Here is a 26,170-nt window from a genome sequence, read left to right on the forward strand (position 1 = left end):
AATGCTGAAATATGGAGGGAAGGGGGCACTGGGAATCAACACTCGGACCATTCGCAACAAAAGCAAGAATGCTAACCATCTCAATATTCAGAAGCACTTTACAGTTGTACAGTCATGGACACTTCTGGGTTGTAACTACCCCATTGACTTACAACAGGATAATAAGTGTTCTTGACTGTCCAATCCCACTTTGGTGCCAATAGACAGGGTACACAAACATCAAGAAATAAAGTAAGAAATGCAATATTCTTCACAAACATATATTTCACTAACATTCACTTCCTTTATATACACGCATACATCCATCGATACATACATTCATAAATATCAACACTCACAAAGACGATTTAGTTACCTCTACCACAATCTTCCAGTATCTGTAAGTTCTTCTTGTAGCAAGCAAGGCTACACAATGGAATTCCTGTCTGTGAACAACAATACCTCTTAATGTTGATACAACCTTCGACACCACACAAAACTGGTTTTGGTGCTTCCCTGAAAAAATGCAATTGCCTTGATTTAAAATTATGTATGTGTGAAAGTAGAAATCTATGAACATTGCATGTATTACATGAAATGTATTGGTTAGTTGTATTATTGATTTCTTAATGTCTATTATTTGTATCGGTAGGTTACTTCTGACTAGCAGTTCAGAGGACTATGCAAAACCTGTTCCTTCAAAAAACTACAGCCACCATTAATAATAATCAAATACATTGTTGTACATTATTTTTCTTGTTTTTGAACCTTTACTACCGTAATCGTAGGTGAGTGCAGTATTTGGGGGTACCTTAAGGGTAGTTTCAATTACCTATCTGCACAATGTTAGCCTAACTGTCGTTAACTTCATGTTATGTACATATATGATGATGATACTTTAACATTATGATCTCTGAATATTCATTATCACTTTAGCACAGGTTTTCCTAACATTGAGATGATGTTTATATTATTGAAATAATGAAAGTAAACAATTGAAAATCAATACTGATACAGAATATGCAACTGTAACAAATGTAATGCAATAAAAGATTATATCTCTACAAGAAATATCTGCTGAATTCCTCCCATTAATTAATTCTGTAGGTATAGTTTTTCCAAATTTTCTAATGCACATTACTTCATAAAATGTAATATTGTTCATGGTCACTTGATAGTTAATACCATGTGTTATATATAATTTTAAACGGTAGAGTTCCAGTCTTCAGATGCTATCAAAATCTGGAAATTTATATTATATTATATATTTTAGCCCTTGGAACCCTCCATTAAGGAAATTAATAAAGTACATTTTTTTAGTTACATTATACAACTTTATGAGACATAAGTCTTTCATAAATGAGCAATTATTTTGCAATAAAACCCATTACAATAATAGAATAATTATTACTTTAGAAAATTATTATTAGACTATTTAGATATTATTGTAAAAAAAAAGGTAAAGTGCTCCCCTGTGCTTCATTCCAATGTGAAAGAACACATAAATGGAATTATTTATTCAAAAGTGTATGGGAGCTTCCACACATAGTGACAAGCTACAACAACAGGTTGCTCCACTAAAACAAGGTAACAAAATATAAGCACATAAGGAACAGCGACACGTGCATCTTGTCCTGGCACTCTAGTATGAAAGCTTATATCTATTTCTGAGTGGCATGTGCCACTTATCACCCGTTGCCTGTCACATGTCTGTTTGGTCTGAATGCTCCATAACCCTGCAAAAAGAGATGTACTTACACAGATTGTTGTGGTTTCATTGAGAACTCTACACCTTCTGGTAAGGAGATGCTGATGCAGTCCACTGTATTCTGATACGTGATGCGTGGGACATTCTTCTGTGGCATCTTTGGTTTGGTCGCCTTTGCTGCTTTTGATTCCTGCTTCTTCAGCAACCTGTCCATTGTCTTTTTCTGTTGATTTTGAGACGAAATAAAACAACATTTAGTGTGCAATTCACACGTTACAGTTTTAATTATAAATTCATTTTTAAAAATAAGAACATCATTTGGTGCTAATTAAGAACAATTTGGGGATGGATTGAGACCAGTTCGTTCCTCAAGCATTTATACTACTACATATATGCAAAACTCTAATATAAAAATGGCACTGGCATTGGAGAGTACTGGTGTGAAATAATAGAGCTTTGATTATTTTTGAAGCTAAAGCTTTGATTAATTTTGAAGCTAAATTATATGAGCATATTTTTATAACAACGGAAAATGTATTAATATCATGATAATACCATAAATGAATAAAGATATATTTCAGAATGAACCTTTGTTACAATGATGCTGTAAAATTGCAATGTAATATAATTTTGGTCTAACATTTAGCCATTTTTCAGTTTTCTTAAGTGTTCAAGTGTCAGTATCATCAATATGTGTAAGCACGTGCACATGGTTATTACAATTTTACCATCTTTCAATCCCAATTTACCACTTTAGAATAAACATTTTAATATTAACAACAGAATCTGTTTAATTTTTATTGACAAAATTAAGTCTGGACTAATGGTATTGCTACAAAAAGCAAAGCGCTCCCCTGTGCTTTGCACCATGCTATGAAGGCGTATAGGGGGTCTGGAGTTTCTTCATCACGGTTGAAGGTAGGGGTGATGTGATCAGCACCACATCCCTGGCCACCTTTTCCTCCAGGAACCCACTTTATACGACACTGGGTGGGTGCCGGAGCCACTTGAACAGGTAGAAAAAAAAATCCTGGTTCTCACCTGCCAGGGTTCAAACCCTGGCCTCTTGCATGGTAGTCAGACGCCATAAAGACTGAGCTACCGTGGTTACAAAGGTAAAGGTAAAGTGCTCCCCTGTGCATAGCACCACGCCATGAAGGCGTATAGGGGGTGTGGGGGTAACGCCCCACACTTTCTTGATCAGGTCGTAAGTGGGGTGATGTGATCAGCATCATGCCCCTGACCACCTTTACCCCCCCCCCCAGGGTTTCCCCCAGGTACCCATGTTATTCGACGCTGGGTGGGCGCCGGGTTACAAGCTGTTATCAATTAAAATGTAAATTTAATCTTTGATACTGACCAATATTACTGCTCTCCAGCAAAAGGTACAAAACTTCATTAATTCAGCTATCTTCAGATTGATCAATATTTATCACTAATGCACAAAACACAGAAAATTATTGTTCATAATAATGCCAAACCTAGGTCTCTACTGAAATAAAAAGTAGTTTTGAAGACATTCTGATTTCTAACTAATTCAGGGATTAGGGTGCTGCAGGGAGAGCATTTTGCTCGAGCGTCAAATAGTTTGCACGGATGACACCAGATAGCATACGGAATCGAGAGCGCTCGAAGCCCAGTAGTACATGTGTAACTGTAATGTGTCTGTGATAGTCAACCCTCAAATATGGGTCATGCAGTGAAAGACACAGTGAAACTGCAACTTAAGTGAACATCTCCATGTTAAAATGTAGTTTAGTCTATCTTACCAATACAGTGATATATAAAAATGAAACAGATGATTGTGGGTTGAAACAGCCAGAATGGATATTTTACACATGTGTGTCTACAATTTTTGTCACATTAAAATTATATTCCATTGTAAACGCACAAGCATGGGAGAGACAAACGAATGCGAGTGTGCGAAAGTGGTTCCATGCAGTACTCTATCAGGCATGGTACAGTATTTATAAATAAAATATCCAAACCTTATCTTTTTCCCTTTTTTCTTCAGCCATTTGCTTTCTCTTCTGTGATTTCAGTGCTCGCTTCTGTATCATTTCCTCTGTCATCACCTTCTCTTTGTACCCTGAAATGTACCCAAAATTAAACTTTTTTACACAAGCACTTGAATTTACATTCAATTCAATGTCTGACAAATCTTTACACAATGATATTTTTAAAGCAGATATTTTATCAACTGGTTAATTGCATGATTATATCCCTATCTTTAAAACACACACCTCAAATGCTCTCATTTAGCCTGGCATCTGAATGATGTTGCTTGAAAATGAACATCAATAAATACATGCAACCCTTCACACTTGAGTGACATGACATAATGAATATGTCCCTTTGGTGTTACTCGACTAGAGTTGCAAATAAAAAAAGTCGTCGTTTTGGGAGAAGAAACTGGAAATTTGGCTTTTTTGGCTTTTTACCAATTTCACTTGCAGTGTTAGTTACAACTTTAGAGGTTCGTAATGTCATATTTTGGAAATAGCTAAATAATTTTATATGGTGTATCAGCCAAAAGAGAGACATTTGCCATTTCTTCTACAGGGTGTCCAAAAAGTCATGCAACTGAGACCTTGAATGTACGTAACTTTTGTACAAAAAGTTATGCAGACATGTATCTTACACTGGGTATTAACTTCGTACAAGTGGATATTTTTCAAACATTAAACTAGAAAATCATGCTGTACATGAACGTTCAATATGGGGGAAAACTTACTAGATTGTAAAAAAGTTTTTGTACATGAAAACAAACATGGATAAAAGACAGCTATGGAGTCACTGGCAAAATTTTTCAATGTGTATCAATGGTCTCTGTGGATATATAAAGAACTGATAAAATAATGATAAATATTTATGCATTACAAATGATTTATGGGGTTAATTATGGCATATTCATAATTTTTTTTTTATAATTATGAGGTGTACTGGAAACATTGGACATGTCGGAGGGCAGTTCGAGGTGTGCCCAACATCTGGCTATATTATTCAATAGTGTCCAGATGAAAGAAAAGATTTGAAATCTATCCTTATAAAAAGATAGGCAGGTAAATTTTTTGTACAAAAAATTTTAAATCTTTTTTTGTTGGGGACACCTGATAATGCCCTCAGAAAAGACCAGTGTTGCCAGTACACCTCGTAATTTTTTAAAACATACTTCTTTATGAATATGCCATAGTTAACCCATAAATTGTCTGCCATGTGTAAACATTTATCGTTCGTTTATTCATTCGGTAAATACCAACAGACACCATTGATACCCATCAAAAAATTTTGCGTATGGTGTTGCCTTCTGCAGTCAAAAACTGGATCACGGATCGCTGAACTTCCTTTGTAGCACCTGACACTGTGAATGCCACGATTCACCTCACTGACTGACTGACTGGCACCTTGGAGGCAAACTGCACATACACAACCTCCCTTCCCTACCAGTCCTGCCACCTAGTGACTCGTAAGTCACCACTTTATTTCAATTTTTCACGGCATTAATCCGGTTATTTATTGACCGTACCAAATACTACATAGATATATTTAATAAGCCTACTGAAATATGAAGTTAACACTTGGGGGAAAAACCATCAATTCAAAAAAAGCCGGCATTTCTGCAACTACTGCTTGTGTCTAGTTATGAACTCCACGTCAAAAGTTGAATTTTCATTTATATACAGGGTAGAGCAATTTCGATTACCCGGTTTGAAAATAATATACTCAGCCCTAGAGGAAGGCCAAGACAAAGATGGAGAGATAACGTTGAGATGGACCTAAAGGAAATCGGTAGGGATGGAAAAGAGTATATAGATCTTGCTCAGGATAGGGACAGATGGAAGGCCCAGCCATGAACCTTCGGGTTTAAGATGGCTAGAGAGTTAGTTAGTTAGTTAGTTGGGGGAAAAAGCAGAAAAAAGCCTGGATTTTCCCCAAAAAAGTCATATTTTTCCTGCCACTTCCAACTCTATACTTGACTCAAGCTGATTTTGATTTATCCAGACTGTGCATCACACAGAATTTGACTGACAGTTGAACAAAAGGTTGTTTTTTTTTTAGTCCACTTTATGCACAGATAGGCTAATCAAAACTAGCCCTACAGTTTAAAGTGAAATCAAAAAGCACTATGTGCCTCCAGCACGTATTGAACCCAGGACCCCTTGATTATAAGATGACGACATTATGGTACACTAATAACACTGATAAACATGCCGTAGATATCTGACATGATGTTGACATTTTCTAATGCAGTTTTTCATGCTGATTTCAAATCTGAAAACCGTTTTGCACTATCACGTCAGGTTTTGAAGATATCAACAAAATTTTATTTTTCATGGAATACCGTTCCTCAAAAAAAAAATCGTCGTTTTTAGTTATTTTTCGTGCAACACCGAAATTTTTTTCATCGTTTGTGAACACAGTTATACTTAATGTAATACGTCGAGATATTTTCGACATCGAATTACTATACTTTCATTTGTTTTTTTTATTTTGAGTGACAGTAGATTATGGCGTCCAGAGGTTGCATAAATTCACCAGATCTGTTTTGCTACGTGTGCAGCTATCTAACAGAAATCCCATCGAAAAACTTTTACACAGTTTCTGAAGAAAGCATATAAACTATACTTTGATTCAAAGGTACGTAGTGGTAAGTCGTGGGCACCACAGTTCATATGTTTGACATGTGCACGCAACTTGCGCGGTTGGATAAGGAAGGTGAAGAAGTACTGCTGCTTCATCTGCGAGTGGGAGAGCAGAGATAGGAAGCACCACTACATAAAGAATTGAATTTGAATGTGAATTTAAAATTTTGGGTGCATCAGCACTAATGCTATTTTGCACCCGTCACATTATTCGGGGTCCAGCCCCTTATCGTTACAAATAACAACTCTAACGTTGCATAACTAAAAGCATAGAATATAAAATATTAAAATCTTCTGACTTTCGTTAAAAGCTGATGCTGTAAAGGAGCACTCAGCACAAATAAGGAAAAACACAGGACAACACAAACAAAATTATACTGGCCATGGGGCCAGTCGCCAGAGCCTCGTTAGTCTGCAGTCCAGGGTGTACTATGTGGAAGTGAGGTTGACTATTGGGTGCACTATGTGGAAGGAGCACCCCTGACACCCCACTACATAAAGAAGAATTGGCTGATCAGAGATAGAATGCAGCCATGAAGTAAAAACGTCTTTCGTGTGCCGTTGGTTGAGAGTGAAAAAGTTATCTTGCCACCGCTTCATTTGAAGCTGGGACTCATGAAGAATTTCGTGAAGGCACTAGACAACGACTCGGAGGCTTTTCGGTACCTGTGCAACAAGTTTCTGGAGTTGAGTTATGCGAAAGTGAAAGAAGGTGTGTTCATAGGTCCACAAATAAGGAAGATCATTGCTGACAGCCACTTCCAAGACTTAGTGGATGGCACTGAAAGAGATGCATGGGTGGCATTCAAGTCAGTTGTAGCCAATTTCCTTGGAAATTATAAATCTGCTGACTATGTGAATGTTCTGCAGAAGTGCATTAGTGCGTACAGAAGACAGCTGGGTTGCAACATGTCCCTCAAAATTCATCTCCTCAACTCACATCTTGACTTCTTCCCCGAGAACCTAGGTTCAGTCAAAGACGAACATGGTGAACATTTTCTTCAGGACATCTCGGTGATGGAATCACGCTATCAGTGTCGATGGAGTGCAGCAATGTAGGCAGACTACTGTTGGACGCTTCAGCACGACATGCCAAATGCTCAGCACAAACGCAACTCTACAGCCAAGAAATTCAAACCAAACACCTTAAATTAAGGAAGTATTTTCTATATGTATGTATTTTATATATGTATTATACCTTCAACTAGCTGTTACTATATAGTATATGTGTCATGTGATGCATTTGCATTATTTTCTTAGCTAAAGCCATGTTCAATAGTACTCCATGTAGCAAAAAGTGTTCTAGTGAAACCTATGTCTGTGAGTTGTTTGCCTTGATACAATGTATAAATGGTTGATGTCGTATATCTCAAGAATGGTGGGTGTTACAAACAAATGGTTTGCATATTTTGAATCAGCATGTTTCAATTGTCTTAGAACGCATGTTGGATACCAAGATATCCGCCGAAATTATTTTTTTGTTAATCAGTGTAATTATTATTACTATATTTCTTTGTAACATCCCTGGGAGTATTTTCGCAAAATCTGGCTGTCATGTTCTAACTGCAGTAAACACTTGAAATGGATCTGCAGGCATTTACCTGAAGGTAGGGCCATTAACTGTTCCCCTCCCGGGCTAGGTTCTTTCTCAGTCTTCTTCTCAAACATTGCCCTTTGCCTTGCTGTCATCAACTTTGGATCCTTCATCTTCTTCAGCTCATCATCCACCTAACACATTAGTAAAGAAAGAAAAAAAATTACAATAGGTATTCACATCGGAAATTCAATAATGCAGTTAAGTGCTGAGATAAAGATTTGATGGAATTTTTCTATTATTCAGATAACAAACAACTTGCATGTATCTTAATGTTACTTGCACTTTTAACATTGTACTAAAGGGTGCGGCAGCGTTCATAGTAGGATATTAATAGCACACCATGAGGAAGTAAATGCATTTTATTTATTAGTTATTATGTCAATTAATAGTTAAAGGTATGCCATTTGATAAAGTGTAAGTCATTGTCCAATTGGGTGGATTAATGTTTGAATATAACCCCTCTCAAATGATGTCCCCTCTGCACAATACATTCATCCAGGCGACGTTGGAAGCTTTCCATAACTCGTCGTAACATATTCCCTGGGATATTGCCGACAGCGGTTCTTATGCGGCCCTTCAACTCAGGAATGGTGGCACAACGTGTTCGGAAAACTTCTTGCTTCAGGTACCCCCAAAGGAAAAAGTCGGTACATGACAGATCGGGTGACCGTGGCGGCCAGGAGATGTCACCGAAACGGGAAATTACTCTTCCTGGGAATGTCTGTCGCAAAAAAGCCATGCAAATTCTGGCTGTATGCGAGGTTGCACCGTCTTGTTGAAACCATAATTGTTCCATATCCACATTCAACATCCCTAGTTGAGGAAGAACGAAGTCTTGCAGCATAATTAGGTAGTGTTCACTCGTGTCAGTTACAGCCTGACCGATGTCATTCTCGAACAAATAAGGGCCAATAATCCCAAACGAAGCAATTCCACACCACACTGTGACACGAGAACTATGCAATGGCTTGATGTGCAGTTCATGCGAGTTTACATCACTCCAATAACGCAAATTCTGTTTATTCACTGAACCACATAACTCAAAATGAGCTTCATCTGACATCATGATGGTGTCTAACATTTCGGGATTTTGGCGAAGGAGATCACGCATCGTTAAGCAGAATGTTTCTCGTGAAACCCAATCGCGAGGCTTAATTTCCTGCACAATCTGCAGCTTATATGGGTGAAAATGGAGATCTTCATGCAATATTCCCCTGAATGAGCGATCTGACATTTGCCAATTTAGCGAATGTCGGCAAGCAGATTTTTTTGGGCTACACAATATTGCAGCATGAACATTTTCCACGGCTTCTGGTGTCCGCACAGTTCTTTCGCTTCTTCCTGGTTTACGATTACACGCAGCGGCCGTTAATCGAAATGCACTAACCCACCTCAGAATGGTCCGTCTATCTGGAACTTTCCCATGACCTCCCACGTTGAAATGTTGCCTAAATAGACGCTGGGTAGCAATTACAGTCATTATTCTTGAAATAACTTTCCACAACAAAGGCACGATGCTGTACACTCCACCGATCCATCTCACTCTAACAATCGAAATGGCACCTCATTAGTACACAAATGCTGCACGAGATGGAACGCATTCATACATTACGTCATTGTACTACGCAAGCCAAAATAAGCTATGAACGCTGCCGCACCCTGTACAAGAAAAAACTGCATTAAATATTTTAAAATCAAAATCCATTTGTCAAAAAGTGTACAGCTTGACCAATATAAGAATGGCAGAGCTGCACTAGTATTTCACTTACTTTAAGTAGATAAGACCCCCTCCCATACAGTGTAAAGGGTCAAAAATACACTTTGTCTCTTTTCTGCTCCTGCAATGATGAGGATGAATGATGATGAGATGAAATTGATAAAAGGCAGACATTCACAAAGAATTGTGGTGTGGTTTTGAGTCCACCAATTAATGTGCCAGGCCATCAGGACAGCTGCGGAGTTGTTTGCGTAGCATGCCAAGTAAAAGAGAACAGATTCAAACCTTGCATAATTTATGAATGTTTCGCTCAGTTAGTTGCTTCACCTATTTCATAAATTCACCATTCATTAATCTTACTCAAAAACAAAATACAAATATGTTCCTGTTCCACCATATAAAAATTATACAGCATACATAACTCAAGCCAAAAAAATGTCATAACAGTCAAATTGAAACTAAGCATCAATCCATAATTAGTTGTGCAAATTACTCACTGATTTCAATTCAAAACGTATTCTAAAATACAAAAACTTTTTGTACTTACGATTTCGTGAGTATCTGGTTTTCCAATTAACGACGTTTCGAGAACAACTGTTCCCTTCTTCAGGTTCTAAGTTACATAGGCTATCCAAAATGCACCATAGCCACATCAATTCTTTTCTCCCAAAATTCCAGGAACAAGGATATAGGTTTGGTTATTCATATAGGAAAAATTGAAATCCATACTAAAACCCTTTAAAACTTCCAAGGCCTTTGTTGTTGTTCAAAACACGGTATAAAACCATCTCAGCCTAAAAGAACCCCTTCCTCATTAAAAAGATAAAATTATAAAATGCGACCTCCTATTTTACTCCCTCGTACGGACTGTGGGATGCCTCCTCAACGAATGCAGGAAGTTGTCAGCGTGCCGCTTTCTCCTCGCTTACTTCCCCTACATTTACCCTACCCGCTTACGTCATATCGAACTTGAAGTCGTGTGTTTTTTGAGCCTCGCGTAATACGTCTGGGGCGATACGGAAACCTATCTTCTTATACTCCCGCTTTTCCCATTTTTTAAACATCCCTATCCATATTTCATCCACGTTTCCTTCATCCCTGTTTAATTTATTTTCCCTTCCTTTGCAAATATAGGAAGCCTCACATATGTTCCTCCTAATTAGTTTACTTTCTTCCCAAATTACCTCCCATTTTCTAATTTCATGTCCTTCCTCAATGATATGCTCTGAGCGCAGAGGCGAAGCATCCGGTCATCGGGAGATGCGGCAATGACCAAGCAAAATAATGAAAATATTGCATTTTATATATTTTAGAAAAGCAGTAAAAATAATAAGTCAGAATACTCGCATATTTGTGCAAAATGAGCCAAGCGACAGCATGAAACAGCTCAAAATATGCAAGAGATTCGCTAATATTAGCACATCGAAATGAGGCCCCAGTACTACCCCTCGTGCCGAACCCTCCCGCCAAGTTTTCTATTGAAGGCAATGGTGTTCGTCAGCCCAGCTCATCGCAGAATGGTGCGAATCTCTCTGGTCTCTGCTGATGCCGAGAACAACTGAACGCTTCCAAACAGGCAGACAGGTCCAAAGACCTGTACTTTATCCCACTCTTGAAGTTCTGGGTCATAACAGGCCCTTTTTTCAGCACCCCATGTTTACAGCCGCAGCAGGGTTTGTTTGGAGTCATCAAGGAGGGGTGGTGAGGAACATAATTCTGCTTAGGCTCAATATTCTTTGCAAAAAAACAAGAAAGAAAAGGCAGGATAAGATGGTAAAATTAGGACTTCAGGAATGACTACTAAAAAGTACACATAACCCAACCCCCTCTTAGAAAATCCTGGGCACACCACTCGAATGTCTGCTATTTCCACTTGTTATGAGGAAAAGCAGACATTGAACGATATGAATATGCTTTTCATTATCAAAACAACAACTGATTGTGAACCATAAAGGTTCTTCTTACCTTTGAACGCAACAATTGAGGTGTTTGCATTTCAGTTTCCATCATATTTAATCATTCTTGTCGGATCGGATAGAATTATGTCTCTTTTGTAGTCGTAAGGTCTGTGATATGAGCTTTTACATTGAACTGGGCAGTGCCCTTGGTGTTCATCGCAGAGAAAAATTGTGCCCCCCCCCCCTCTCCGTTGAAAGAACGACCCTGATGTTTGGCAAATCTTGCGACTACTACGTAAAAATGTCACGCTTCGCCACTGTCCGAGAGCCCTGTCCTAGGAACTCCCTCCCTTATATCTTTGTCGTGCTCTCCCCACATTATGTCCGGCACGCGGACAACTTCCTGCATTCGTTGAGGAGGCATCCTAGAGCCAGTTCGAGGGAGTAAAATAGGAGGTTGTGTTTTATAATTTTATCTTTTTAATGAGGAAAGGTTCTCTTAGCCTGAGATGGTTTTATACCGTGTTTATAACAACAACAAAGGCCTTGGAAGTTTTAAATGGTTTTAGTATGGATTCCAATATTTCCTATATTAATAACCAAACCTGTTTCCTTTTTCCTGGAATTTTGGAAGAAAAGAATTGATGTGGCTATGGTGCATTTTGGATAGCTTATGTAACTTAAGAACCTGAAGAAGGGAACAGTTGTTCTCGAAACGTTGTTACTTGGAAAACCAGATACTCACGAAATCGTAAGTACAAAAAGTTTTTGTATTTTACAATACGTTTCGAAATGTAACTAACCAGTATGGTAGAGAGAGAAAGAAAGAAAGAGTATAATTGTTGATTTTGTTATTTTAAGTCCACTTTATGCACAGAAAGGCTAATCGGGACTGGACCTACATTTTAAAGTGGGATCCGAACCACTGTTTTATTTTTATTAATAAGTGAGTATGGGATATGCAATGTTTCTAATTATCAAAGTAATAGTTTTTCTTGTATGTACGCATTTCTTGCATTTTAATTTGATTAAAAAGAGAAGGGTGAATGTCTGAGAAGCTTCGTTCATTGCAGAAGAACACTGGAATAAATTAAATAATGAAAATGGTAACAGAGATCCAGTATGAAGTTTTCTTTTTCACAAATAGAGTAAGCCACCATCTTTAAAATAAATGTCTGATGAAGGGAGTGTGTGTTCTCCTGAAATGTCACAATGAAAAACTGTTTTCTTATGCTTGTAATAACCGTAAACTACAGGAAAATAATTTTTCAAAGTAAACAATGAATTATGTTTTTATGAAACTATAATCCAATATATGCTTTCATCATGGAAGAAATCTCACCTCCTCCAATTTCCCTGACTGAATTGCATCCAACCATCGTTCTTCATCACTGGATGTTCCACTGTCTTTTCCTTTTCCCTTCTTCTTATTCTTGGAAGCACTCTTTGGTGAAGTGCTATTGGGCCCCTTCTCTCCCGGTTTTGTTGGAGTTGTCTTGCCCTTTTCTGATCCATCGTTGACACTACAACAAAAGAGCATTATCATATGTAACAAATATATGCATATAGAACAACTGTGGTTGTTTTTGAAGACGTAACCTCCTTAAACCTTTAGAAAGCCAGTGCTGTGATGGAATGGTTATGATTAGATGCTGATAGTTGTCCACTGGTGGCAATATGCACTGCTTTAGAGAAATGTGAGGATGAAAATATAAACATGGAACTCATTCTGAAATTAGACTTAGCTGCACTGCTAAAGAAAAAAGTGTGAATATTCCTTGCAGTTTTCATGTTATCAAGATCAAAGCTCCATGCTGGTCAATTTCCAGATTCCATTTTTTTAAAAATGTAAGTTGGAAAAATAATTATATATTTTCATTTGTCATTCTTTGTTAGAATTCATTGGGGAACACCAATTCCACACTTATCTCGAGGATACCATTTTCTGTTAGGTGTGCATCTTGCATAACTTCAAAGAAACCACAACTCAGTCATCACTCTGTCTTACTTGATAGTACATGAAATCCAAATAAAAGACAAGCAGGTGATCTCCAAATTCAGTAATCGCTACGATATGGCTGTTTCTCAAGCTCATTTCTTCGGCTTCTTATTACATCCAAAAGAAAAACCCACAGGAATTGATTTAACAGATAAGGAAAAAGGTGAAGCTTTAGAGTTTGCAAGAACCAGATATCCTCAAACGTTTCTTCCTTTGATTGTAAACTTTGAAGGTAAAAGCAAACCATTTAATGAGCCCTATTTTGATTCAACAGTAACGACACAGGTGTCAGTATATGAATGGTGGAAAAGCCACAAATCTCAAATAGACAAATATGACTGATTTATATACCATTATCGAACAGTTGCTAACTGCACAAGCATCCACAGCTGGCGTTGAAAGATAATTTTCCTCGTTTGGTGTTGTTCAGTCATCGCTAAGAAACCGTTTGGAAACCGAAAAAGTAGCTAGGCTGGTATTTTTGTTCAAAGTTTTTAACGAGAAGCATGAAGAAGTAGTTGACAGCTAGTTGGCATGGCAGATATGAATATTTGACTAACTGGTCTTGGTATTTTTTTGTTAATTGATTGAGTTGGTGTTTTAAGTCCACTTTATGCACAGTATGGCTAATCGGGACTGGACCTACAATTTAGTGGGATCCGAACCACTATGTGCCTCCACCGGGTATCAAACCTGGGACCCCCTGAATACAAGACGACAACGCTCCCACTGCGCCATCAGTGAGGCACCTCTTTTTTTAAGTTGAAATGAAGTACTATGTTTTTGAACAAGAAAGTTACAACAGACTTGCAATTGCACAATATTCTTTCATATATTATCATAACATATGTTCATTTCTATTATGGCACGTGAATTATACATTTATGTTCTTATTACTGAGTGTTATGTCATAATACAATTTTGAGAAAAGTTTTCAAGTAAGGTAGAGGTAGATAAAATAAAATTTAACAATCTATGTAGAGGCAATTCGAAATGAAAATCAGTGTTGTTTTTATTCTCTTATAAAATGCATTTATTTGTGTAATATTCTGTGCATATAAAGTACTGCTTTTTCACTTTCTCTGTCCTTAAAATTACGGATGTTAACTAGCTGATCGGTATAGTTTTCAATTACAACACAACAGGCTTAGAAAAAGTTGTATAGAGGACAGAGGTGGGCCCTACAATTCATCTGTGCCTCATATTGCTTTAATTATGTACAAGAAGTTGATTTATGTATTCTAATAAAAATACGGTACCAGTATGGTATAGTGAAAACACATTTCACTCGTTCATTTTCTAATTATTTACATTTGTACTTACCTGTTAGCATAGCGGAACATTTTTGAACGTGGGAATTTGCCTTTTTCACTGAGAAAAGTCTAATTTTTCACATTACAAGTATTTATTGTTTGTTGCTAATTCGCTTTCGTTACACACAATATGGCGGGCAAATCTTGACTCACGTTGTCTAACGTCAGCTGATATGCAGTGTTTCCAATCTTATTAACAGAAAAATGTTGCATAAACTATTCACAGAAGGTTTTTAAGCGAAAATTGATCCACAAACCATTCATGGAAGGTTAGGTTAGGCAAACATAGAAAATTAAATTTTAAAAAAAAATGCTCACACGTCCAACTTATTAACGGAAAAATGCCGCACAAACTATTCACAGATTTTTAAGTGAAAATTGATCCACAAACCATTCACGGAAGGTTAGGTTAGGTTCAGTTAGGTTAGGCAAACAGAAAATTAAATTGAAAAAAAAAAAATGCTCACATGTCATCTTGTAAAACTACTGCGTGGTTGCTACACTAACAGGGGGTTACATAATCGAACGCATGGAACATTTGATTCACATAGTAGACGGTAATGGTGGCAAGAGCTATCGTGCATCGGAGATACATTAATGTCGAAAAATACATGATTTAACGACCGAATAAGTTGAACGAAGGGAAAAAACACTTCCACGCGCTTCCAAAAGTCTACAGAAACTCATTTCCGTAAGTAGTTTCTCCTGTAAATTTGAAGAAATGTGTTTTCACTATACCATTCTGTTACAAAAAATACTACACTTCAAAACAATTTTTTAAAATAAACAAAAAAAAAACTGATTTAAATAACAAATACCTGTTTAAACCAAGCAAACCATGTTTTTTTTTATTTAAAAAAAAAACTGTTTTTTTCACAACCCTGGTGAACAGTGATGCAAGCGGCAATACTTCTTTCATTCGGCAGCACAGTGCAGCATATACAAGACATGTCTAGGGAGACTAGAAAAGGTCTGCATTACATAGTTGCTAACTTTAGCGAGAAGTTGCTACACCTGGCAGATTTTAATCAAATGGAAGCGCATGTCTAGTGTGTGTTCTTGAGCAACTTATTTGGGCAAATCTTGTTCGCAATGGATACATTAAAAAAATATATAAGTACATCTAAAAGAGAATTGTTACAGTTAATCTTTTTTTTCATCGCACAGTATTTGTAATTGATCAATTCACCCGAATGCATGGATGGACTAAGGGCACATCCTGGGCATTTGTTACCATGTGCACATATACAAACAACTCCCTCTGTTGTCCTCTGGAACGATTAGTTTCGTGTAATGCATAAGATCAAGGATAGTTGACGACGACGAATATATGTTACTGTACGCTTTAAATCAGTGGTTCCCGAAGTGTGCTGCGGGAAGAAGGAAATTAGCAATGTCACATTGACTGATACTACAATCATAAACCTCTCTGATGGTGAAGTGGTAACATCGTCACCTTGAAATAAAGGGGACCTGGGTTTGATACCCGGTGGAGGCACATGGAACAGCTGTTCACGTCCCACTTTAAACTGTACGTCCAGTCCCGATTAGAATTTCTATGCATAAAGTGGACTTAAAACAACAATTCAATTCAATTCAAACTTCAATCATAAGCATCGTAACTGAGTTATTGTGGGTGGGGGGGAATTCTGTATAATTCCCAAATATCTCACATAAGCATAACACATTTTTTCTGGACTCTTTGGAGAACACATCCTCCTCTCTGTCTCGCTAACGATGCACATGCTCTCAATGCTGAATGAATGTCGTTGGTTAACATATGGTCATGTAATAAAAAGTAGATTGCAAAGTATGAATACATGATGAAGGTTGTGCGAATTACTCACAAGTTTAATATATATATATATAATATTAACTTACGTTTTGCGAGTATCGAGGTAACTCCTGCGACGTTTCGGGGTGCAACTGCTTCCTTCCTCAGGCTGCTCATGATTAGGTTATGCATAAATCATAACCACGTTATTTAATTAACCATACACCTTTTACCAATCCTATATCCTGAACCTATGGAGAGTTCGACGTGGTTATGATTTATGCATAACCTAAACGTGAGCAGCCTGAGGAAGGGAGCAGTTGCACCCCGAAACGTCGCAGGAGTTACCTCGATACTCGCAAAACGTAAGTTAATATTATATATATATATATATATATATATATATATATATGCAAAGTATGGTAGTCTTGCTTTTCCCTACCTGAGATTGCATGCTATACTAATTAGTTTGGACTAGCCGTTACCAATTATAAATAACGTAATTAAAAGGGTGTTAGTTGTATAAATAAATCTTGTATTACTTCAAATACAGTGTGAGCACAAAAACACTCCCTGGTTTCAAGATGTCATAAAATTAATAGTTTCTTGAATATTTTGATAAAATTGATATCCAAAGCTGAGTTAACTCAAAATATTTTAATATCTTTCTTTTCAGAATCGCTAGTTGTGAATTTGGTAGCTAGAGGGCAGTAACATCGAAAATGGCATTCACTCCGCAGCAAAGAAGCTGGTGCGTTAGAATTTGCCAAAACAAGCAGTGTTGTGAGAGTGCAGCGTGCATTTAAACGGAAGTTTAATGTTGATCCACCTACACACAAATCCATTTTGCAGTGGCATAAAACATTTCTTGAGAGAGGATGCATTTGTGATCAAAGAAAAGAACATTCTGACCGACCGTCCATTTCTGAGAAAATTGTGGAGCGTGTGCGAGAAGCCTTTGTACGTAGTCCCAGAAAATCAACACGTCAAGCCAGCAGGCAGTTGCAGGTGCCACAAACTACTGTAAGCAAGATTTTACGGAAGTGTTTGCATTTTCACCCATACCGGCTGCAATTGGTTCAAAAGTTATATCCACAAGACAAGGTAAAGCGACGTGAGTTTTGCGACACTATCCACACTTTAATGGAGGATGATGAAACCTTTCTGAAAAAGATCATTTTTAGTGATGAGGCGACCTTCCGCTTGAGTGGAAATGTGAACAGGCATAATGTTAGGATCTGGGGAAGCGAGCATCCGCATGCCACTCTTGATGTGGAACGTGACTCACCCAAGGTGAATGTTTTTTGTGCAGTGTCAGAGCGTCGAGTGTACGGTCCGTTCTTCTTTGAGGGACCAACAATCACAGGTGAAAGCTACTTAACAATGCTACGTGACTGGTTAATTCCTCAACTTGCTGCAGAGAGAGGTGACTACATTCTACAACAAGATGGAGCGCCCCCACACTGGCATCAAACTGTATGCAGTTTTCTGAATGACAACCTCCCTCACCGTTGGATAGGACGAGCTGGACCAATGATCAAAATCTATGCAAGTGGCCCCCACGATCACCGGACATGACAGTTTGTGACTTTTTCGTTTGGGGGTTCGTGAAGGACCAGGTCTATGTACCTCCACTACCCACAACCTTGAATCATCTTCAGGAACGCATCAGTACAGCTGTCAACTTCATCACACCGGATACGCTTGAGAAGGTGTGGTTGGAGCTGGATTGTCGTCTCGATGTTTCCCACGTAACAGGTTGCGCACACATTGAGCATTTGTAATTCCAATGAACACCACAAAAACTTTATGAGTTTTTACAACTACTGTGAACATTTCTGTAGAATACTACTTTTGGTATTAAAGTTATACCCTTTCAAAACCAGGGAGTGTTTTTGTGCTCACGCTGTATAGCGTGATTTTGGGGGGAAATTGTTGAAAATAAGTTGAACTGTTATTCTCACTTTTTCAATTGAATATGAAGTTACAATGGAGAGGAGTAAATCTGCATTCAGTATAAAAATTTTATTGTGAACACCCGTATGTGAACCTCATGTGAAGCCACTGGTTGCTACTCTGTAAAAGAAGAAGTCCTTGGATCAGTTCCACCGGATATTCAGTACTGTCGTTTCGATCCCTCACAAAACTCCTTCTATATCTTAGAAACTGAGAGATATAAAATCTACATGGATCTGTCGCTATAAATATATGTATATAGGTATAGTATGTATAAAAAGCTTGGTAACGGTTCTGAATGTTTAATGATTTCTCAGAAGTTTTGTAGAAACATTACCGCCGCTGCACTTAAACTTACAGAACAAATACCAATGCAAATAATATTGCGGTAATTAACGTTAATTGTTACATTTAAAACAAATACAGTACAGGTGCAGGAAATCTCACCACTTCCATCACCATTTTTGTACTCATTGATTTTTCGTTGCTATGGTTACAACAATTTGTTTTCTTCTTTTTCCTTTTTACATATAAAGTCTTTTATACAGTGTGATAAGAGCAATATAACTATATAAAAACAAGCATGCATGAGTTAAAGCAACGTTAATAACATTAACATTGAATATCACACATTGAGAATTGGGACAGTCTCATATTGCCATTTGGATCCCTCACAAAACTCGCTCTATATCTTAGAAACTGAGAGATGTAAAATTTACATGGATTTGTTGCTATAGATATATGTATATATAGTATGTATAAAAAGCTTGGTGACAGTTCTGAATGTTTAATGATTTTTCACAAGTTTTGTAGAAGCATTAGAAGTGCTTCTTAATATGGAAACAATTGTGGAAATAAGTTTAAAGTTTTGAAAAACTAATCAGTACAGTTAAAAGCTTCACCAAGTATTATTTACCAGCGACATTATGATTTGAAAAGTACACTACATGAGTGTCATGCTTTGCAGAAATTCTTTGTGGAGACAGGAGCTCTGGCGATTTTCATCTGTTGCTTGAATTAAAAAAATGAATGGTAAAATGTTGCCATTGTGGGGTTAGCAAGCAGTGTCTCTCATCCACATTCTATTCTCTTTGGCTCAAATGGGGTTTTGTCCTTGAGACCAAATATTACGTGATCAGATATTTAGTAGCATTTAGGGATGCTAAGAGCTCTAACCCTGACAAACTTACCCTAACAATGAAAGCATTTAGTGACGTAATACTTTTTCATATACTATGTAGATAAAGCATTTGGCAGTCTGCATTCAAGATGACAGTAAACGAATGGTTGCTTGCATACAAAGAATCATGTAGAAGTAATAGGAACAAAAAAATCGTTCTCCACAAAACACATGGTAAGCAATCATTAAAATTCTGAAATGTGTGTCAAGACAAAAATAGAATTCGAACCATGAATAAAATGTGTGTACCTTGTTTAAATCGGAATTAAACAATCGAAAGTTAGGCCAAAAGTTTCATGGGAATTTGAATTGGAGGGTGCCATATTGCAATTTTGGGTTGAATTTGAACAGGAGGGTGTCATGTTGCAATTTTGGGTAAGATTTTACAATACCAGACACAGCTGTAATTTCTATCCTACATCTTATACTCACAAAATACGTAGTTCCAATGAAGAATCTGAGGTTAACATGTGGGGGTAACGTGTTGATATTGTTATTTGACATGCAGAAGTTGTATAACAAACATTTCAATTGCCGCAATCGTTCTCCGCACATGAGAATAGAAACCATGTTTCTTGAAATCTTCCGGTAAATAATGAGCAATCGTGCATTATCGGTTGCGATCACAGGCCACACACACCATTCACGCATAGCCCCAAAAACTATTCACGGTAAGGTTAAGTTAGCTTAGGTTAGGCAAACATAGTTAAAATTTGGGGTTGTAATTTCGTTTCTTAAGGTATGGGAAACACAAATATTCCGGTAAATAATGAGCAATCGTGCAGTGATTTGCAAACACGGACCCCCTTTTTTTCGAATTTCGACACGTGACCCCCAAATATTAACTGCAGAGCCCAAAATCATTAAGTATGCGAAATCTGAACGAAATCGTGGAATGATCCGGTATTGTAAAACTGCTCCCAATTTTGTTGGGTGATTACATGTTCAAAAGTTCAAAGATCACTTCCCATTTAAAATTGTTTTACAAATGCTTTCTTTTTCTTATTCTTCAGTACACTTTGTGAAACTCTACCAGGAAACGGGCGTTGGAGGAATTATCTGGCACAGAATGCCAAAAAAAAAGAATGAAATACACTCACTTCTTCTCTCCAAACGTTTCCTTTCCGATTTTGATTTTAAGTTTCAAAAACGGCTTAGGTGGGTCTCCGTCTTCAAGTGAAACATCAGCATCCTCGCCGTCTTCATAGGATTTCTTCCTCTTATGTTTTTTGTGCTTGTGTTTCTTGTGCTTCTTATGAGGAGAGGGATCTGTCACATCTGGAACAAAGGTACAGTAATGAGTGTAAATAAGCATTTTCAAATTCACTTGCATCACAATTTGTTCATACCTAATACACGAATATATTTCTGTACAACCAAGCGAATCATCTTTGTACTAAAAACAACCCGGAATAACAAGTGTTCGCTTTAGTACGATTCTGGTAGTAAAATTGTTGTTGAGTTGAGTTGGTGTTTTAAGTCCACTTTATGCACAGTATGGCTAATCGGGAATGGACCTACAGTTTAAAGTGGGATCTGAACCACTTGTGCCTCCACCGGGTATCGAACCCGGGACACCTTGATCACAAGGCAATGACGCTACCACTGCGCCATGGAGGAGGCCCTGGTAGTAAAATTGGAGGTAATTATGTGATATAGCCCGAACACCTCTCACTCGTTTATTTCGTTCATTTTAGCATTGATACTTACCTATTCTGCATTGCGGAAGATTCTTTGAGGTGAAGTTATGCCTTTTTCCATAAAATAGTGTCAACTTTTCATATTACAAGTCATTATTTGTCTTCCTTGTTCTGCTTGGGTAACAGACAATATGGCGTGCACTCGTCATGGATCATCGCACGTCTTTCTTGTGTTTTGTAGATTTGAAGTGGGTATGCAGTGTTTCAACCTTCTTAACTGAAAAATACCTACTTTCGTGTTCATTATGTCATCACAAACCAATGACGTATAGGCTCAAAAAACCATTCACAATAGCACCACAAACCATTGACGGATAGCCCCAAAAACGGTACTACTTTACTATACCGGAGACACCTATCAATGATTTATTTCGCAATTTTTTACATTGCTAACGTACTATTCTGCATTGCGGAACATTTCTTTAGGTGAAATAATGGATTTCTAACGAAAATAATGTATATTTCTTACATACGATAGCCCCACTAACCATCACGGGGACGAGGTATGCCTACTAGGTTAGGTTAGGCCTGTTAGGTTAGGTTCCATTAGCACTCCTTTCGTTCAATTTAGCATATACGGTCAACATCGGAATTACAAATTCCACAGCATCTTCCACACCCGGCAACAACTTCACGACGCATTTTCGACACGTCATCTTCTAGCAGCAGCAATAGCGCGTATTGTGCTCTTGTGCAGAAAGCAAATGGCGGGGTAACATTATCGTATGGGTAAAACGGATTCCTTCAAATTTCCTTCAAATTTACAGGAGAAAGTACTTACGGAAATCATTTTCTTGAGCGTTTTGGAAGTTCCTGAATGTAGATTTGATCCATTTTAATGTGAATGCGTTTTGTTTTCTGCGAAAATCTCTGTCCGACACGCTGTTTCTGCTCCCGCCATTTGCTTTTTGCATGAGAGTGCAATGTTCCGTGTGTTAAGACGATGCAACCCCGTAGCCAGTGTTTCAGCCTCGCCGTGATTTCACTAGAACCACCTGTCGAGTTCGGAACAAGCCATTTTTCCCGACTGGGTGTCACTTATCGCACAACATTGTAGCAACATTGTGTTCGGACGTCACAGGAGAGAGCTGTTTTTACAATTTTTCTTTGTATTTATGCTAATGGAACCTAACCTAACAGGCCTAACCTAACCTCGTAGGCATTCCTCGTCTGACGTCAATATTCAAGGTTGCAAGATTGTTGTGCGTAAAGGAAGAGAATTAACAAATTACGAAAGAAAGATGGTTCCGACCCGAATGGGTGTCACTTATCGCACAACACTGTAGCAACATTGTGTTCTGACGTCACAGGAAAGGTCTTTTTCATGTTAGGCAATACAAGCTAATGCGTCTCTTAGCGAAAATAATAATTTTTCTTTATATCTATGCTAATGGAACCTAACCCAACAGGCCTAACCTAACCACGTAGGCATTCCTCGTCTGACGTCAATATTCAAGGTTGCAAGATGGTTGTGCGTAAAGGAAGAGCATTAACAAATTTCGAAAGAAAGATGGTTCCGACCCGAATGGGTGTCACTTATCGCACAGCACTCTAGCAACATTGTGTTCTGACGTCACAGGAGAGACCTTTTTCATGTTAGGCAATACAAAGGTAACGCATCTCTTAGCGAAAATATTATTTTTTCTGTGTATTTATGCTAATGGAACCTAACCTAACAGGCCTAACCTAACCACGTAGGCATTCCTCGTCTGACGTCAATATTCAAGGTTGCAAGAGTGTTGTGCGTAAAGGAAGAGCATTAACGAATTGCGAAAGAAAGATGGTTCCGAATTGCGAAAGAAAGATGGTTCCGAATTGCTGTGTATGGACAATGAACGTGGTAAATCGCAAGGTTATTTTACAAGTTCTACACGTAAATGCGACGTATTAGCATAATTTCAAATAGGGGCACGAAAGTAGATATTTTCCGGTGAACGAGGTTGCACCACTGCATAAATCGACAAAACACTCTCAGAACGCCCCCTAAACCAGTATGCTATCACGGCCATAATGTGTTACAGATTCGAAACAACAAGTAACAGTAAGTACTCGTAAATATAGAAAATAAACATTATCTTAGTTAGAAATGCATTATTTCGCCTTAAGAAATGTTCCGCAACACGTTAGCAATGTAAAGAAGTCCGAAATATATGATTCGTAGGTGTTTCACCCATACGATAATAGTACCGAAATCCGTCTCCGGTATAGTAAAGTGTTACCCCAAAAACCATTCACGATAGCTCCACGGACCATTTCCGGCAAGGTTAGGTTAGGTAAGCATAGTTAAAAAAAATGCTCGTAAAAAAAAGGCACGTTTGGAAACACTGGCGAGACCGTGTGACTTTCGACGCTCGTGCGATCTGCAGGTACATAATGGAAACAACGGCAAAATGTTGTCGCTTTACAGAAAATGCAAGTTCCTTACATAAAAAGGGATTATTTCTTGTTCTGCAGCATTCTATGGTGAAGTTTTCAGTTTTCGCGATAGAAAATACCTCGAAGAACTTCGACAATGCTACAGAAACTGATTTCAGTAAGTAGTTTCTCCTGTAATTTGAAGAAATCCGTTCGGGCTATATCGCATATTACTGGGTGCAGTGAGGGAAAACTAGTTAATGCTTGTAGATATAACATAAGAGTGAAAATAAAAACATACCAACGTTTATTTCCTCTTCAGTGCTAGTATCCTTACGCTTTCCCATGCTTCAAATTGAATTATCTAAGTACGAAAGAGTTCATTTGAAAATCTAATCTTTTCTCTCTCGGTATGTGCACTCACTTGTTACACCCTTTCACATTTTCATCGTAAATCTTATTTAAAGAACGTTTTTCTTGTAATTGATTACATACACAAAACCTACACAATACACAGAACAACTTGGCAACTATGCAGACACACACACTATCCTCCACCTTCTATTATTCATCTTCTCGGAATCACCACTTACTTTCTGGCATTTACTTGTTTAGGGCAGGGTTTCGGAGCGGAGTGCGGAGCGTACTTCTATGCTAAAGGAGCGCTCCGGAGCGACTTCGAAGCGTCAGTTCTACTCCGCTCAGGAGCGGATCGTGGTACGACAGCACTCCGATCCGGAGCTGAGTGGTTCGACTTTTTGAGTCACACGCTCCGATGCGGAGCGGAGCTTGATATAACAGCACTCCGCTCCGGAGCGGAGTGGTTCAGCTTTTTGAGACGTACGCTCCGATCCGGAGCGGAGCGTGATACAACAGCACTCCGCTCCGGAGCGGAGTGGTTCTGCTTTCTGAGACACACGCTCCGATCCGGAGCGGAGCGTGATCCGTGATACAGCAGTTCTCCGCTCCGGAGCGGAGCGTGATACAGCAGTACTCCGCTCCGGAGCGGAGCGTGAGACAACAGCATTCCGCTCCGGAGCGTGGTGCTTCTGACAGCACACTCCGATCCGGTTAGGAGTTGTTTTTTTACACGAATGCTGTAATGCAACTATGAATAATGGGAATGTGCACATTAAAGCCGACTTCCGTGACGGAGTGGTTATAGTAGAACACCACATGGAAATGAGCCTGCAGTCCTGTTTCCACGTACTCTAGTTGTTTGTCTGTGTGATCGCCCCCGCTTGGATCGGAGGGACAGAGTGGATCATGCTTCCTTACGGCCCTAGTCGAACGGGTGAAGGGGGAGGTGCGCGGAGATTTTTGGCCGAAGCTTTTTTTGTTTGTGGTCGCTCTACAGCACAGCACCCTATGACGTCAGGGATCCGTAGGGTGGTTCAAATCCCGGCATGGGCTTGTACAGGGTCAACGAAGTTAGTAATAAGTTTGTTTTATACACTTGTATGTTGAATTGTATCTTCTGCAAATATGCTGTATAAAGAAACAAACTGCCGGAGTACTAAGTGAGGCGAGTGTACAATCTTTGTGTGTATCGTTCATCAATTTAATCATAACATCGATCATCCCCATCTTCGCGATTAGCCAAAAGCGACAAAGAAGAGAAGTAAAATGAACTAAATCAATCAATCAATCATGCACATTAAACATTGGTAAAACAATACAAGAATGTTGTTTTGGCTCAATAGAGAGAGAGAGAGAGAGAGAGAGAGAGAGAGAGAGAGAGAGCTACAGTACGTAAATTGTTCATTTGATTTTTTTTACAACAATTTTAAAAACTACACCCTGAAAAAAATGACCCCTGCAAGTTCTCGCGTTTCTCTGCGTCCAGTTTAAGGCAGAAACGAGACTTCCAAAGTTGCGAGGCTAGCGTTGCGCTGAAAACACGCCGCCGCCATGTTACTACGTCACTCCTTAGCAGTGGCGTGCCCAGGGGGGGGGTTGGTGGGGGTTAAACCCCCCCATTGGTTTCGTCATTTAAAAAAAAATTCAAAGCAGAAATACATTTTATTTCATAAATTGCCAATATTGTAAAATGTTTACATTTGGCAATGAGAAATGTATTGCTTCTTCAATTACTTTTGATAATATTGGAGTTGAGTTACAGCAATGCACAAGCATTCATTCATTCCTTAGTCACTGAAAAGGAAGGAGAATTTCCTTCTCAGTATGGTCAAGAAAAGAGCCGCAACCCTTGGAATGCGAACTGAAGGAATCCCTCCTCCCCTTTCTTTCACCCACGATGACCCTCTTAGGAGAATGACCCTCCCTTTCCTGTTACGACAGTGCTGCTAACTTCCCTTTTCTTTCTTTCCCCTTCTTATACCATTTATACC

General features: G+C 38.4%; 1 protein-coding gene across 1 annotated transcript; it reads right to left on the minus strand.

Moving 5' to 3' along the window:
• Positions 1-246: 246 nt before the first annotated feature.
• On the minus strand, positions 247-24,400 carry LOC145992740 (INO80 complex subunit B-like). Its single transcript, XM_083129126.1, has 7 exons — positions 24,121-24,400; positions 20,865-21,042; positions 12,885-13,065; positions 7,932-8,058; positions 3,676-3,776; positions 1,738-1,910; positions 247-495 (listed from the first exon to the last, which is right to left on the minus strand). The coding sequence occupies exons 1-7, from the start codon at positions 24,164-24,166 to the stop codon at positions 348-350; spliced, it is 954 nt and encodes a 317-aa protein (XP_082985252.1). The 5' UTR covers positions 24,167-24,400; the 3' UTR covers positions 247-347.
• Between the last annotated feature and the right edge of the window lie 1,770 nt (positions 24,401-26,170).

The sequence above is a fragment of the Lepisma saccharinum genome, chromosome 9 (assembly GCF_977018435.1).
Source record: "Lepisma saccharinum chromosome 9, izLepSacc3.1, whole genome shotgun sequence".
NCBI lineage: Eukaryota > Metazoa > Arthropoda > Insecta > Zygentoma > Lepismatidae > Lepisma > Lepisma saccharinum.